General features: G+C 41.5%; 1 protein-coding gene across 1 annotated transcript; it reads left to right on the forward strand.

Annotated features, from left to right (window-relative positions):
• Positions 1-750: 750 nt before the first annotated feature.
• Positions 751-4,185, forward strand: LOC306780103 (ZP domain-containing protein-like; the record flags this gene model as incomplete). The annotated part of the gene is made up of 6 exons (XM_079272312.1): positions 751-820; positions 1,901-2,085; positions 2,187-2,587; positions 2,872-2,971; positions 3,746-3,947; positions 4,049-4,185. 6 exons carry the CDS (start codon positions 751-753, stop codon positions 4,183-4,185), a joined length of 1,095 nt encoding a protein of 364 aa, XP_079128438.1.
• Between the last annotated feature and the right edge of the window lie 13,371 nt (positions 4,186-17,556).

The following is a 17,556-nucleotide window of genomic DNA, read 5'->3' on the forward strand; positions in this document are numbered from 1 at the left end:
GTTTTTTAAGTGTAGGTTACTTATTGCACTTTGGAACTTAAATGAATCTTCTATTTTTTAACTCTAGTGGACCCACCTGCTCCCTCGTGTGAGGAAGGACTCTACTTGCCAGAGTATTTGCCCCCGACACCTTTAAACGGAGCTCGCCTCCATGCAGAGGTCAACAGAGAAGTGGAGATCAGAGTCAGAGCACGAGCGTCACACGCAACGTGAGTGAGAGCCAATGTGGCCTGTGTTGCCTTGAGGCGCGTGAGATAACATCAGCAAGAAAAGAGTCAATAAATCTCTGGTTTCTTTGTTTTGTTTTCACACAGAATACAGGATATCGTCATCAGCGGCCCACTGAACATCACCAAGCAAAGGAACACACATGGGGAGTTCGTCATCAGGTGGACGCCTATCCAAGATAACCTGGGGGATTTTTTCCCGATCTGCTTTGCTGTTGAAGCGGTGACCTGGTAAGCTTTGGGTTCCTTATGAGAGAATTTGTACGTGTGTTTGTGTGAAGCCATGATTTGACTTTGTAACACATTTTTTTGCAGGCGTGTTGGAACTGCTACCACACACTATCACAGTCACAATCACCACGCCGCCCCATCTCCACAGTGAGTGACATTTCTCTGTTTGGTGTTTTTCTCTTATTAAGTGACAAGATATTCAAAAATTAGGAGCCAAAACCACCAGTAATAATTTGAACATGACATATCAGCCTAACCGAAAGAGTAACAGGCATTAAACCAGCGTTCACCGATGCTCCTCAGGTCCGGCGTCTATCAGTCTGAGATGAGGTGTGTTCTGGTAGAAGTTCGGAGGGTGCAAGGTGAGTCTCCTTTAATGTCAACATTTAGTTGTTTAAGTACAGCTGTAATGGTGTGTATTTTCACCAAATATATCACACGCTAAATGCTCAGTTAAAGTGCCAAATATTGGCTGTATGGCTGGAGTACATTAGAGTTTAAAAAGCCGCGAGACATGCACTTCTATAAAGTGCTGTGATTGGTAAACCTTCCTACCGGACACAATTCAGAGCGTCATTGGATGCAAAAAATGATTGCTCACCACAAAAATACCACGTTCACTGTTCATACACACCAAACCAGCAGAACTGTGAAGAAACTTCACGATCTTTTTGATGGGAACACAACTTAAAGGTGTCCTGTGGAGTTTCCTAGTATACAAACAAAAGCCATCTTTACATTCATTAAAACACATTGTGTTAAAACACATTAAAACACATTGTGTGTATCGTGGCCTTGGGTGCCTTTCCTCATAAAAAGTATTTTACATCCAATGTTGACCAGCACGCAGTCTTTGTTTGCTGGAACATTGCTGAACTTCTTGTTGGCATTACTGCCCCCTGTAAATAAGTACACCATTGGTATTTCAATCAGGAGAGACTTGTTTCATAAGTTTAACAATGATTTATTATACAAGCGTCAAATATGAAAAGTGCAAAGTCTTTGGCGATTGGACTCCATCCTGAAGTACTATCGCCGAGGGTAGAGATACTGAGGTCCCACAGGCCTAATCCCCCCTGGAGTCCAGACACTGGTGGTGGTGGTGAAAGGAGTTGTTTCCATCTGATGATGAATCAGGAGCACGACTGTGATGCTGACTGGAGGTGACTGGGGTGGAGGCGGGTCGCATCTGCTTAACGCTGAAATGACACCTGACAGCAGCAGAGAGGAGAACACTATTTAAAGATTGACAGCAACGATCTGATTGGCTTAAGGAAACTGTGTGCCGAATCTGGTAGGTTGCTTAACAGTGCACACCCCCAATCAGCTGATAGAGTAATTACAAGGAGAGGAGAGACATCGATCACAAGTGAATGTCTTCCTGACTGAACTTGCGCTTGAGCTACATATAATGTTTATTTTGTAACACTCTCTTCTTCTAGTTAATTCCCATGTGATCTGCACCGAGTCCACAATGAGAGTAGAGGTTGAGAAATCTTCATTCGCTGGACTCCATGAGGATCATTTGCGGCTCAACGACGGTGCCAACACCGCCTGCAGACTGCGCTCCAACAGCACTTACGTCTTCGCCGACATCCCCCTCAGCGGTTGTGGCACTGAGATCGAGGTAACGCAGGCTTTTGTTACTGGCTGGGCTCTTCTCTCTCAGTCCTTGGTGTTGCCTTTATCTAGCAGTATGAATCCATAACCTTTTTTTACTCTCTGCAGGAAGACGGGGATTACCTCAGGTTCAAGAATGAAATCACCACGTTTGACAACAGAGCCGACGTGATCACCAGGAAACACCTGCTGGAGGTGCAGTTCTACTGCCAGTACCCCAAACGGGGAAATGCAACACTGGCCTTCACAGCACACAGGCCCGTCGTCTCAGTGTGGGACAGGGGCTTCGGCAGGTTCACCTACCAGTTTGAGTTCTATCCTAACGACCAATACCAAGCCATGGTTGATCCAACTTCATACCCGGTGGTGTATGACATAGGGAGCAGGGTCTACATGCAGATAGAGGCCACCTCCTCCGTCAACAACACCGTGCTGTTTGTGGAGTCCTGCAGAGCTTCACCATATGACAACCAGAACTCCCAGAGGACCTACTCCATCATTGAGAATGGGTAGGCACGGACACACCCCGAGTGGCAATATAGGGCATAACTAAGTATTTGTAAAAATGTGTTCTTTGATTGTTGCTTTAGCGGCTCTTCTGTGTAATGTCACCATGTCAGGATGTAGAAGTCAATGCTTCAATTACTTCATCTTTTGTCTAACCTATAGTACTTTTCTTATTGTGTAAATACTAATAGAACAATACCTCTGCCCCTATAGCAGCATCCACTGTAAGGCATAGAGTAACAAAGGCAACATGTCTCGTCTTTTTGTTTTGTTTTGCTCTGACTAGGTGTAATGTGGACCCGACCGTTCAGATCCATTCCCCCTCCCACCCGAGACAATTCAGGTTCAGCATGAAGGCCTTCAAGTTCATCGGCATGTTTGATCAGGTAAAGAACGGAGCAGAGGACTGTTGATGTCTCTGGGAGATCTCTAAATGCTCCAACAGGTCCAGTTCATGATGTCCTTTCATTTATCTGACTAGTTGTACTAAGTGGTAATCAATGCACACTTGGTGGACAGGTGGACTCATGTGAACTTTATTAGAGGCACAATGATCCCGTCATGGATCTTCATCAGGTGTAACACACAATGTGAAGCAACACATTTGTATACTGAAGCCACAGGGCGTAACAACCAATCAAAAAGGGGAAGCAGATCTCTGAACACACCCGAAACACTTATCACATCAATAATTGATTAAAAAAAACACATAATTAAGCGTAATAATGTCAGAATTTGTATAATACAAAATAAAATAGACTCATTTTCAATGAAACATTAGTTGGGCAATTCCAGAAAAGCAATTTCTCAACAAAAACACGTAATCTTTTCCATGTTTTGTCAAACTCAATCTATATTTCCCATCTCACCTTTTATAGAACAACATTGTATTTCCTTTTTTGTTTCCATTGGTCATATTTGGTTGTGAATCTGATGTCTAAAGATCTTGACAGAAAACTGCATTTCTAATAAACTCAGCGCTGACGACGTTTGAAGAAATAAACTCGCACCACTTGACACGGATGGACTTGAGGACGAGGTGGAACGTCACTGACTGTCGTGGAGATGCAAAGTGGAGCGGAGGTTTTAACGGGATCTGACCACAGCTCTGCTGTCGGTCCGTCTGCTGGTGTGATGACAGCGTGTTGTGTTTCATTCAGGTGTACATCAGCTGCACAGTCCTGATGTGTGCAGCAGGGGAACCCAACACCAGGTCCTCTCAGGGATGCATCAGCTCCACAACGCCAGCCACTTGGCCTCATCACCGCAGAAAGAGAGAGGATGCCGTGGAGAGTGCGAGGCACTTCGTTTCCCAGGGTCCCCTGCGCTTAAAGAGATCAGCGGAGAGCAACGAAAGCTCAGGTATGAAAACAGAGAGTTTATTTGTCACCAGCATACTTCACTTGTTTGAGCCCTACTTTGGACCAGATCAAGTTAAAACATTGTGCTTCTTGTTTCTCCAGCGCTCCACCTGAATCTGAACCTGGTGTTCATCGCTGGATGTCTTCTCGCAGCTGTTGGCATGATCAGTGCCGTGGTCCTGTACAAGGCCAGGGTGTCAAAGGTCAAATACCAACCTTTGTCCACAGAGGAAAGTTAAGACAGCATGCAGAATACCAGTTCTGAATTAACTACATTGAACTACGTAAAACCTTTGATTAGTTTTGCTGTCAGATATTGAGTGCTCGTGTATCTTTTGTGCCCATTTAAATGAATGAGCTTTATATTAAATCCTTTATGTCTACAGCTTTAGAAGTAGAAATACTTCAGCGAGGAAACATCTGTGCCCGTGCAAACAGGAAACCAGAAAGTTTCAGTTCAGTAATCCAATCATGTAGCTTTACAAATGCTTCTATTACGTATTATGTATGACATGATTTAATTGTTATATGCCGCCCTACCCAATCATAATCATTGTTATGTCAAATGTCATCATCACATGTCAAAAGCCCTTTAGGGCTGGACCTTGAACAATGAAACAATTAGTTGATCAATAAAAACATATATTCTCATGCATATGTTTTTGCTTTTGTCCACTTTAATTCATTTTTCTCTCTTACATACAAACACACTTCTCCTATTTCTTACTACAGAAATCTATCAAATGTGGTACATTAACTCTCAAATAAAGTTGGAATATGTCACAGAAAAGTATGTCAAAAAGAAACACCAAAAAGGTATCGTATAATATTTTAAAATAAGTCATAGTATAGGATGGCAAATGAAAAATGGCATAGTGAAATATGTGGAATATGGTCAATAAGTGCCAAACCAGACCATATCCTATTATTTCGTGACTTTATAAAAAGCTCACTTATAAGAAGCTAATGAGCTAATTGAATTCAAAATATATTGCATGCTTTCAATATTCAACAATGATAAACACAGCTGGTAATGAGGGAAAAACATACTCAGCTGGTCTTGGCACGAATAAATGATCTTTCATTTTATTTCATTTCCATTTATCTTGTTGTCAGTTAAGTAATAATTGTAATCCAATTAAGCTTGTATGAAAGTGTGTTTCGAGGAAACACTACATGACTTATTTCTGTTCACTTATGGATGTCTACCAACTTGGCATGTTGCAGTGTAATATGGTGCAGAATTATTCCAGTAATCACAATGCTATAATTAAATTGGTTCCAGACCAAATGATGGTGTAGCGTGAACAGTTCCTGCCCCGGGGAAAGCAGGGAAGGCTTGCGCACCTAACACGGCGGTAACTCCGTTGGCTGTCCCGCCTGCGAGGATTAGGTTCCTCTTGGAGGTGTCGGAACAATACCTTCGGCCTTTTATCTCAACCCGTAGCTGAGTCGTGAGCATTTGGGAATTATTGTCTTTCTGAAAGTCTTGTCCGGCTAAGCCCTAGGCGCTCTCAGTAGGATGTAACCCTAACACCCAGTATGATGTACATCATCTATACTTTACTATTGCCTATTGAGAACATCTCACCATTTATGACTAACACTGCCAAGTCTTCACCCAGGGAACTTACCTTCAGCTCCTCTGGTAGATTCTATCGTCACATCTGGATCACACGGTTAACGGACAGGGGAAGAGGGTTAAACTGTTCTAAAGAACCAGAGTACTTGGTTTGGTTTCAGCCACTTACAAATGGTAAAGCTGTGGTTTTTATTAAAGTTTTCTTTTTTTCATGCTGTCTTCTAGTCCACCTCTGAGTGGATAAGACACCGAAGGGTCTTCTATAGAACTCTCTCCCGATGTCTAGTACTGGGGAAACGCCTTTTTTTTCTTTGTTAAATAAGTATGATCCAGTCTCTACCCTGGAAAATCCCACTCTTTCCTGGGAATCGCTCTTTTTTCCTCCTACCTTCTCTCTCAGCTCTGCTGGCTGTTTTTATGCTCATCTAAAGCTGGTACCTCCTTCAGGTTCATGCGTCACTCACACATGAGTCCTCCTGCTTTTTGGTCTACAACAGAATGCAACTGGTTGTAACCTGTTCAGAAGAGGAAGGATTATATCAGTTTTGAGTGACTATTTTATATGAGGCATCTATGCAGTTTATATGGTTAATCACTGTCATAAAATAAAATGGTTTTTATGTTTAATCATTTCTATCATGAATTAAAACTGTTTATATATTTAATGGTTATACTTTTAAATCAAAAAGGTTTCCGGTTATAATAGTTGTACTTTTAAGCTTTCATACTTTTCTATGATCTCTTAACAATGGTTAACTGGCTTAAAGCTAGATCCTAAAAAGCTTCTCGCAAATACTGTCTCATAACTTCTACAGACACTCACACAACTCCCAGAAATCTTCTTGCTGCATCTATATTTATGTAGATCTTCTCAGACAACATTCAGACGAATCAGACTGGGCATGTGCGCATATAGTGCTGATCTCAGAGGCAATGCATAATGGAATAAAATGACTTCACCCCATTCTAGTGTCATGCAGATCTGTGCTGTTTGGGCACAATTTACTTCTTTTTTTGGTTTATTTTTTTGCAGAGTGGTATCCAAGAATAGCAATGTTTTTTTTTCCTAAATCTTTCATCCTTCAATGTTTTTGTTTAATGATCACATCTTTACTGCCAGCATGGCCTATTAGTTGTATGTGTGGAGGAAGCATTGTTTTTTCTGTCTAGCAAACCCAACTTAATGCTTATGAAACCTTATGAAATACTTATTATTCCTGAAGTGTTTACAATCCGTCTTATGGAGTTCATCTTCTTACCTCCCTGACCGTTGATGCTTTCTCAGAGCTGTTGGATATGTGGCAATGCTTTGATCTGTATATGGACTGATTTAAAATCCTGTGTTCTACAAAGTAATCCTCATGACTCGGTGTGGCTGCTTGTTGACAGATGCAAAGCTGTTTTAAGCCCCTATACATGTTATATTCACTATTTAAGAAGCTTCACAGGAACTCAACATGACTGAAGTTGAACCAAACAAAATCTCACACTACAAAAGTGTGACTTCAGATGACTCGAGTGTTTTATTGAATGCAACACCAAACCAGTGAAGTTGAGAAATGAGTCGGAGCAGTTCACACAATCCTGCAGAAGAATGACCAGGAAACATCTGTAAATAAAGAAACGTCCTCATTAATTATCTCAGTGTTTACACCATAACACACATTAATTTATATATATATATATATATATATATATATATATATATATATATATATATATATATATATATATGTATATATATATTTATTTCACTAACAAGGACCACGGCAATAACAGTATGAGTTTCGAGAGGTTTATTGCATCGTGGAATGATTGTTAGATTCAAGAAGCTGACGGGGTTGAGGGGTGAATAGATATAGGGTAGGGGTAGAGGGATGAAGGGATGTGGGGTAGGGATGAAGAGATGAAGGGATGTAAGGAAGAAGAAACGAGGAGGGTTTGTAGAAAGGAGGTTAGGCGATCGATGGGGGACCATTGATGTCCGGCGGCTGGCGGGAACGGAGACTGTAGGGTGGGGGCCGTCTCTTCGGAAGCTCCGGCGGTGCAGAGTCCCCTGTTGTTCCTGTAATCCAGACAGACAGACAGACAGAGAGACAGAGAGAGAGACAGAGAGAGAGACGGGGTTGGGGGAGGGATGTGAAGACAGAGTCGAAGAGGAAGTGAAGGAGTTCGTTGTGCTTAAATACTCTGTGCAGAGGAAATGAGCAGTGTTCTGGGCGTGGCCCTGTTCCTGAACTAAGTTCATAAAACTACATACAAGTATATATGCTCATGCTCATCTTTTAGTCCAGCGTGAAAGGTAGCGGCTCAGGAGGTGGAGTGAGAGAGAGGAAAATAAAAACAACGGTAAGACAAATAATATTGTATTCATTGAATCAAAGATACTAAATGATTCATATGGTAAGTAAGACGGACGAATAAACTTTGAATGACTGAAAATGAATGAGATTAATTATGAACAAATAGACGTAGCATACAGTTTGTAGGTATGTTACATAGTATTACTTTGTTTTTATACTGTAAACTATTCTAGGTCACTTTCTCAACAAAACAGAAGCTCCTACTTACTTTTTCCAGCCAAAGCGAACACAATGTCAGCCCGTCCCATCGTAGAGTCAATCCTCGTCGCTCTCTTCAGACCACCTCGGCCTCTTCGCAGCAGCCTCCTCCTCCTCCTCGTCGCTCTCTTCAGACCACCTCGGCCTCTTCGCAGCAGCCTCCTCCTCGTCGCTCTCTTCAGACCACCTCGGCCTCTTCGCAGCAGCCTCCTCCTCCTCCTCGTCGCTCTCTTCAGACCACCTCGGCCTCTTCGCAGCAGCCTCCTCCTCGTCGCTCTCTTCAGACCACCTCGGCCTCTTCGCAGCAGCCTCCTCCTCGTCGCTTTCTTCAGACCAACTCGGCCTCTTCGCAGCAGCCTCCTCCTCGTCGCTCTCTTCAGACCACCTCGGCCTCTTCGCAGCAGCCTCCTCCTCGTCGTCGCTCTCTTCAGACCACCTCGGCCTCTTCGCAGCAGCCTCCTCCTCGTCGTCGCTCTCTTCAGACCACCTCGGCCTCTTCGCAGCAGCCTCCTCCTCGTCGTCGCTCTCTTCAGACCAACTCGGCCTCTTCGCAGCAGCCTCCTCCTCGTCGCTCTCTTCAGACCACCTCGGCCTCTTCGCAGCAGCCTCCTCCTCCTCGTCGCTCTCTTCAGACCACCTCGGCCTCTTCGCAGCAGCCTCCTCCTCGTCGTCGCTCTCTTCAGACCACCTCGGCCTCTTCGCAGCAGCCTCCTCCTCGTCGTCGCTCTCTTCAGACCACCTCGGCCTCTTCGCAGCAGCCTCCTCCTCGTCGTCGCTCTCTTCAGACCACCTCGGCCTCTTCGCAGCAGCCTCCTCCTCGTCGTCGCTCTCTTCAGACCACCTCGGCCTCTTCGCAGCAGCCTCCTCCTCCTCGTCGCTCTCTTCAGACCACCTCGGCCTCTTCGCAGCAGCCTCCTCCTCCTCGTCGTCGCTCTCTTCCCTGTGTTGTTTTGTGGAGCAGTCCTCAAGTCTGACGACATCGATCTCAGGGTCCTCCCCCTCTTCAGGTAGCCCATACCTGTACCTGTCAATAATACACTCAAAAGCAGCATTAAAAGCGTCATCATCATATGGGTCAGTGTTAGGGTCAGCGTGAATCAAAGATAGTGACTGATTCATATATTTTATGATATATTTTGACGCTCATACCAACCTTTTTTGTCCACGGTGAACTGCAGCAGCTCAGGTGGCGGAGTATTGTAAAAGTTAATTATGAGCCAGAATGGTTAATAAAACAATATTTCAATTATAAAATAAACATACTAAAGGCATAAACAGATGAACATAATACATTGAGCTGTTTCTAACTTTGCCTTTACATTATAGATTCTAAATCAGAAGCTCTGACTCACCTTTTCTGTCCACGGTGATGGAGTAAGAGAGGGAACAATAAATCATCGTAAGTAAGACGGACAAATAATCTTTGAATGACCAAATGAGAAATGAATTATGAACAAATAGACGTAGCATACACTTTGTAGGTATGTTACATAATATTACTTTGTTGATATATTGTAGACTATTCTAGGTCACTTTCTCAACAAAACAGAAGCTCCTACTTACTTTTTCCAGCCAAAGCGAACACAAACATGGTTAGTAACAGAAATGATCTTTGAATTATTGAATTAAGAAATTAATATATTTTAAATGTTACTATATCTTTTTGGGCAATATTATTAAGGCAATTTTAACCCGCAGACTTTAACCAAACTGTCTTTGGGGAGTTTCCCTGGTCCCGTTTTCATGAGGTTTGCTGGATGTTGGATGTTCTGTATTTAGGTGTCCAGCGCAGTGCCAGTCAATTTTCAAGCGAAGGTGGTAAGTTCCTCTTCTCACATCAGCTCACACGCTGCAGACTAAAGGAATGCAAATTATAAATATGGATGGATATGCATTGTACTGTTTAGAGTGATAGCAATCCATATAACCTATTGACTTGGATATATATACTCAGTATATAGATATATATACAGTATGCCACAAGTTGTTGCGACAGTTACCACCGTTTTGTGGTACCTGCCACTACTTTTCGCAACAGTTTTCACTGTTTCCGGCAGCTGCCACTCTTTCGGAGCGGATTCCGCCGTAGTTTAGCCTTTATTTGTCGTTATTTGACATTATGTGACGATACATTAAGGTCATTGAAGGCATGACTATTGGTAGTTGTAATTAGTTTATTAAAAAAAGGCAGAATTGTAATGGTATGGCCACTCGTTTTTGTCAACAAGCTAATTGCGGGCTTGTTGCCCAAAAAAAAGTCATGTTTGTTCCAGCAAGCAACTGGGACAACCAGGTATGTGCAACATGAGTGGCAACTCAACTCTATTTTATTTATATAGCACTTAACACACAACACAGTTGAAAAGTTCAGTTTTATGTAAGTAACTTATGATTCGAGGGAAAATACATTTTGGAATATTTGCAATTGACGAACCTGATAGTCATTAAAATGATTGTGGAATATTGGAAGTTGTCCCACCTCTGTTTTTTCATTGGGTTTTCCATGACCACATAAAGAACTACCAATGGGTTCAATGCTCAACTTGCAAAAATTGGCTGAATTTTGAGTGTGCTGGTGTGGAAGGAGACTGGACATCAAAGGATTTCTTTTGTGGATGCAACATTGTCCCAGATGTGTAAGAATCATCTCATTCATTCGTTGATTGATATAAAAGTGACAATTGTTTTAGTTGCGTTTGATATAAATTAGGGAAGAATTTCTTAGTGTCTCCAATAATTTTCAGTTTTATGTTCTATATTAAAGTATCATATATTTAACATAATTCATGGATCACTGGAGTTAACACATAATAACATTGTATAATTAACAAATAAATAAATAGATAACTTAAAAAAGACTGAATGACAAAGAAATATACGATTACCCAAACAACATTCATAGCCTTTAGCGATTTACAGTATATACTGGCAACAAGCTAGTGTCGAGAAGAGTTGAGCTCACAGAGAAAGCCGCCTTGGATACATACTACACGATCAGGGGAAGGTCAGGATATAAAAAGCATAAAGCATATACTCAGAAATCAATAGTTAAAGTGTAATCGAAAGATAAAGTGTATGATCGTTACATAACGAATGTTTAATACATAGAGTGATTTAACAAATGTAAACCTGATAATAATAATAATATGTGTATCTGAGTATAGTGCAGTCTGAGTGTAGAAAGTATGGAGAAAGAGGAAGTGAGCTGAGTGCAGGACTTAAGAAAATAACGGCTGCAGAGAGAAGGAGAGAAAAATCTAATAAGTGTTTTAAAAGCAAGCGCATGCTGAATAAAGCGATTAACAACTGTAACTGATTATAATAACTGTAACTGATTATAACAACTGTAACTGATTATAACAACTGTAACTGTGATTATGATAACTAATCTGTGTTAGAAATGTGTGAGTGTAGGAAAAGGGGAAGTGCAACAGATGTTGAACACCCAGACACGCGCAGAGCTTGATTAAGTAAGCGCCCAGACAGGGAAGTTGGGGTGATTTCCTCATGCACACACACACAAAATGTAGGTACTTTTCGAAGCAAATGCACCAAATCAATGATGTCATGTTAATCATGGGCTGAGGGAGGACGTGTTGGGGAAGAGGGGGAGAGACGCGAGAGGCAGCCCAAAAGTGTTATAAAAGAAGTAACTTGCAAACAGCAAGACGGGATTTCTACACGAGCCGTCCAGACGCTCTGAGAAGAAGATACGGACGATCGCAACTGAAGTATTCGAGGACTTCGTCTCTGTTCACGGAAAGGAGACCGCTGTTCCTGGACAAAGATTGAAAGACGGAGATTTTCCTCTCTCCACTGCTCGACTTTAACAAATGAACAACGGCGGAACGCGGCAGTCCTAGAAAGACTTTGTACTGAGCCTTGTGGACTGTTGAACAAACTCCGCTGCGAGAGCAGGAGGACCGAGGGTCTGGCCGGACCTTCGCTCCTAACAAACTCCAAAAGAACCTTTTCATCGCACCATTGAAGATCCAGCTCCAACCGAGCCGTCTCGGCATCTAAAACTAATGAGTATAATCGAAGAAGAAAATTAAAGTAACGAATCAAGTGTAGTAACATTTTATGTGAGCTGTAGCTTAACCCTTGCTAACGAACTAAATATAACCTGCAATAAATATCTAATCTGCATTTAAAGTAAATTTCTCAAGTGCATTCATTTGCTCAGGTAGTAAAAGTTCCTCGTGGCAGTAAAAAGTTAAATCCATTGTATATCTAACAACTGAGTTCTGTAAGGTTATCCTAGAGACCGAATCCACTGAACAATCCCTTACGGTTTTAGAGGTAATCCTAGCCGTTAAAACCTAACCTGGCATTTACCAAGAGCACGGATCCAGAAGAGGGAAGCTGCCATAACCGACGCGACAGGTAGGAGCGCCCGGGGTCAGGGTGGCCTCTCGGCCGAGTGCACTCAGACCGGAGGAAGCAGGGTAGACGTCGGGAGTAACGGCAGTTAGCAGAGCCAGGCGAGTTCCCTCGCAAGAACACCAGCTCGACAATCTTTTAATAGAGAGCTGAGTCAGTAAGTAGCCCCGTATCGGGCCAGAAGTACCCCAGGATCTAACACTAGTTATATATACAGTATAACCAATGTAAAATGTGATACATGGTAATTAAAGTAAAACTACAACATGTAAAGATTTTCGTCAAATTCAGGCAATGCTTCTGTCTTAAACAGAGACAACATCTTGGAGTCTGTTAAAGCAGAAGAAATTCTTAAGGATGAAGAAATAAAGGTAATAACATACATTGTACATTTTCTCCAGTGAGCTGTACAAAGGTTTTTCACATAAAAACGGTATTCACTAATTATACATAACACTGAATCTACAACTACATATACATCTTATATTTCAGGACTTGGAAAGAAATCTGCAGAGTGGGCATTTTCTCTCCAACAGAATGTATCTGTGGAAACACAGAGGATTGGATGCAGCCCTTCGAAAATATTACAGTGAACATTTCACTTTATTCAGTGACATGAAGGTAGAGTGTGCTCTTTTTGTCTTATTTGTACACACAGCATTTTAGGCAGAGGAGGGGAAAAGGTAGGAATAGATTGATAGAGAAATGTTACCGTGACATTTTCTTGTTCTCTTTCAGGATGGTATCCAAAAAGTGTTTTATTTGTTTCTTATTTACTTGTTTTCCCAGACAGAACAGATTATCCAACGTCTGGAAAGACTACTGTCAGTGCCTGGAACTGTAGCAGAGAAGCAGCTATTCATCACAGAGGTCATTTTGCCAGAGGTGAGCTATTGCGGATGTGTACCAAATTAACAATTAGTTTAAGAATTACGTTTACAGCAGAAAATTTGTGAGTTATTAATGGCATAGGCCTCTGAGAGATACAAGTGTCAATAGACATTTGAGAACACCATTTGGAGAATATAAACCAAAACTACAACTGGAAGAATAACTTAGTATCAATGTGCTAACTTAATTGGGTAACCTGGTACAGGTAAGTATCAATTTAAATGAAATATAAATGTATGTATGTAATGACTGACAATTAACATTTGGTAAAAACTGTCAAATTGATTTAACATACTTTATAATTATTATTATCGATACATTTTTGTAGGTTGTGATTCAGTGGTTACAAAGGACCAGCAACATGTGCAGATACCAGGCAGAATCTGTGCTGCTGGAGAACACATATAAAGAGAAAAGGTAGACCACATGACTTGTGTTTGAATTGTGGGTGAGCATGAAGATGAATGAAGTAGATTCTTTAATACAAAAATAAGAAATAATAGATTTTGGGCTGCCTGATAAACAATAAAAAAATAGATTAGCATGAAATACTAAAACTGTAAATATAAATGAATGTCATTTAGCCTTTCACATAAGATCCATCATGAAGGTATTGTCTGTTGCATGATCATAAGACAATATATTACATTACAGTCATTTAGCAGACGCTTTTATTCAAAGTGACTTACAATTCAGAGTTTATCACATTTCTACACTGTAGGCACAACTACGGGAGCAATTTTGGGGTTAAGTGTCTTGCTCAAGGACACATTGACATGCGACGAGCAGAACCGGAGCCAGGGATTGAACCGCCGACCCTCTGATTGAAAGACGGCCCTGCTGTCCACTTAGCCACAGTCGCCCGATATAGAATCACTTCACTACTTAAATTAAGCAGCTTTTGTGAACTCACAGGATATCTAATAAGATTGGTACTTAATTATGCGCATGGATTAAGCTCTGGCTAGAATTGGTTTGCAACTATTTATTGTCAGTATTAATTTACATCAACAAATACAGGTAAATCTTATTATATACTGCCATTCAATTTGGAAGGCTCTCGATGGAACCCATCCAGCATTACTGTTTGTTCTTTGTTGCTTATTTCTCTAAATAGAGATTTGACTTTTAGATGTTGAATGACACAAATGTTGACAAAGACAACATTTGTTGTTCCAAAACATCTATTTGTTAATTAGGTACTGTAAATGCTGTACAAGTTTGAAGTATTAGTTGGTTACAACACCAATATACAATAAATACTTTGAGTCCACTTTATTCTTTACTGCAGGTAAATGTTCTTCTGAGAGACAGCCTGGCTGCAGCTGACTGATGTCGCAAGACACAATTCGACGGAGGGTTTAAAGTTCCCGCTGTCCTTTCCATGGATGAAAAGGAACAACAGGAAGCCCTCCAGGAGCTGCACAACTGCGAAGATGACCCAAGTGAAGAGTCTCCAGCAGAGCTTTTCACTTTTGTTTTTGATAAACAGAAGGACTATGACAAATTCTGCACAGAGCTTATTGATAAAAACAATTTTAAAGTGTTTTCGAGGTTTGCGGAGAAATAATTATTCTACATGTGCTTTCCAAGTGTTGTAACTAACTAACTAACCTTTCACTGTCAATGTATGTTCGTTTAAATGTCTGTATTTTGCTGTTATTATTGACAATATGTCAAATTGTTATTGTTTGTTGTACAATACATTTTTTTTAAAATAAACCATCGACCAAACAGCCGTGACCTTTCCCAAAACTTGTGACAACCCACACGTTATATCGGTTGTCATCATTCTAAACAGTATAATGCACATCATCCATATTTACAACCTGCATTCCTTTAGTCTGCAGCATGAAAGTGTTTATCGTTGCCTGGGCAACAAGTACCAATTGAAGTTAGCCCGCAATTAGCTTGTTGACAAAAACGAGTGGCCATACCATTACAATTCGGCCTTTTTTTAATAAACTAATTACAACTACCAACAGTCATGCCTTCAATGACCTTAATGTATCGTCACATAATGTCAAATAACGACAAATAAAGGTTAAACTACGGCGGAATCCGCTCCGAAAGAGTGGCAGCTGCCACAAGATGCTATTGGCAGCTGCCGGAAACAGTGAAAACTGTCGCGAAAAGTAGTGGTAGGTCCCACAAAACGGTGGTAACTGTCGCAACAACTTGTGGCATACTGTATATATATCTATATACTGCATATATATATCCAAGTCAATAGGTTATATGGATTGCTATCATTCTAAACAGTACAATGCATATCCATCCATATTTATAATTTGCATTCCTTTAGTCTGCAGCGTGAAAGTGTTTATCGTTGCCATGGGCAACAGGGATCAACTGAAGTTAGCCCGCAATTAGCTTGTTGACAAAAACGAGTGGCCATACCATGACAATTCTGCCTTTTTTTAATAAACGAATTACAACTACCAACAGTCATGCCTTCAATGACCTTAATGTATCGTCACATAATGTCAAATAACGACAAATAAAGGCTAAACTACGGCGGAATCCGCTCCGAAATGCTGGCAGCTGTCACAAGATGCTAGTGGCAGCTGCCACATACAGTCGCAGTCACTTCCTATTGCAAGCCCAGCTGCCACGGAAAGTAGTGGCAGCTGAGCCTGCAACAGGAAGTGCCTCTACTAGCTGCCGCTGCCACGATTTGAGCTTGCCCTTTCTCGGCATGCGTGTGTGAGAGAGATTTTATTTTACAAGGTGCTAGAATATCGTGAGTGTAATAAACGTTTAGATTATCATTTGTGCACTTTGATAGTATAAGGGGTGCAATCTGGGCATACTGAGCAATACACATACATAGATTATTTCGTTTTTACACTTTCTTGTGTTGTTGATCCGTGTAACCTACAATGGGTTTTTTTCCGTGATCAATTTACCTGGTAAGTGTGAGGGATTGTGAGGGCTTGATATGGTGTAAATAGGAATGGGACAGCACTTTGCTGCAACATATCACATTACCATGAAAACGACAAACAATATGATGTACGATTGTGGGTATTTATTTTATACTTTGTACTCCCTGATTTGAAAGTCTTCCTGGCTATTTCCTCACTTATTCTACTTAATAGTAATGCTTAACAGGAAGGTGTGCAGAGTGATACTTATCTGAATTCATGTGTTGAGCAACACCATCAGTGTCATAAATTCCACTTCATCTGAGATGGTTTTCATCCCGTCTGTTTCTCTAACTCTGCTGGTGTTTCAGGTCCTGCTATTCTCACCCTGTCATCACTCATATTCCCCTCACCTGGTCCTCCACGCCCATCTCACCTGCAGCCCATTCCCTCACTATGTAGGTCCGTTCACTAGCACTTTATCCCTGCCAGATTGTCTTGTGTGTTACTGTCAAGCTTTCCAGCGTTATCCTCGTTACTATTCGTGCTCGGCCTGTTCAGACCCCGCCTGCCCCTTGTTGGATTTGTTTGCCTTATTGACTGACCTCCCGGTTTGACCCTGCATGAACACTAGTAAACCAAACTGTACTTGTATGCCGTCTCTGTGTCGTGCTTTTGGGTTCCCGTACTTGTGGACAGATAAATTATTTTTTCAAAGCAGTGGATCCATTGGATGTTACAGACGTCCCAGTGAGCTAGCAGCCTGACAGCATGTTGATTCTCCTGAGACCTGAGAAGGGACCAGCTGTGCTTTTCATTTATGTCTGACGAGCTCACTGCGATATCTCTGTCTACAGAATCAGTAGCCTCATACTGATACATCCGTAACACTACCAGGAAGTAGTAACTTAATAAAGAACCCACTATATTCTTAAAATATGTTTAGGATTTTGTGTATCTGGTTCACAGTGAGTTTAGAAAAGTCTCTGAGAGACACCTGAGTTGCTGTGCATGTGAAAGGGGGGAGATTGGACTCCAGTGTTTTCTCTGCTGAAGTGTTTATTTTCACGGCCTCCATTCATAGTCTGTCATTTTGGTCATCAGGGACAGAACCTTTGGACTGACCGCCAGCTGCTTCCTGGAAGCATTCTTCTCCACTTTCCATCCCTTGTCTGGGTAGATCTTATGAGGCATCTGTCGAATGAAATCATCAACTTCGGTAATACAATGTGGACTCTACTGTAATATACTATCTTGATATATCACCAATGAGCTCTGGCATTGACGGTAGGTGTGTGACACTTGCATGTGTTTGTTGCTGCATCT

This window comes from Melanostigma gelatinosum (assembly GCF_949748355.1).
Source record: "Melanostigma gelatinosum genome assembly, chromosome: 7".
Classification (NCBI taxonomy): Eukaryota; Metazoa; Chordata; class Actinopteri; order Perciformes; family Zoarcidae; genus Melanostigma; species Melanostigma gelatinosum.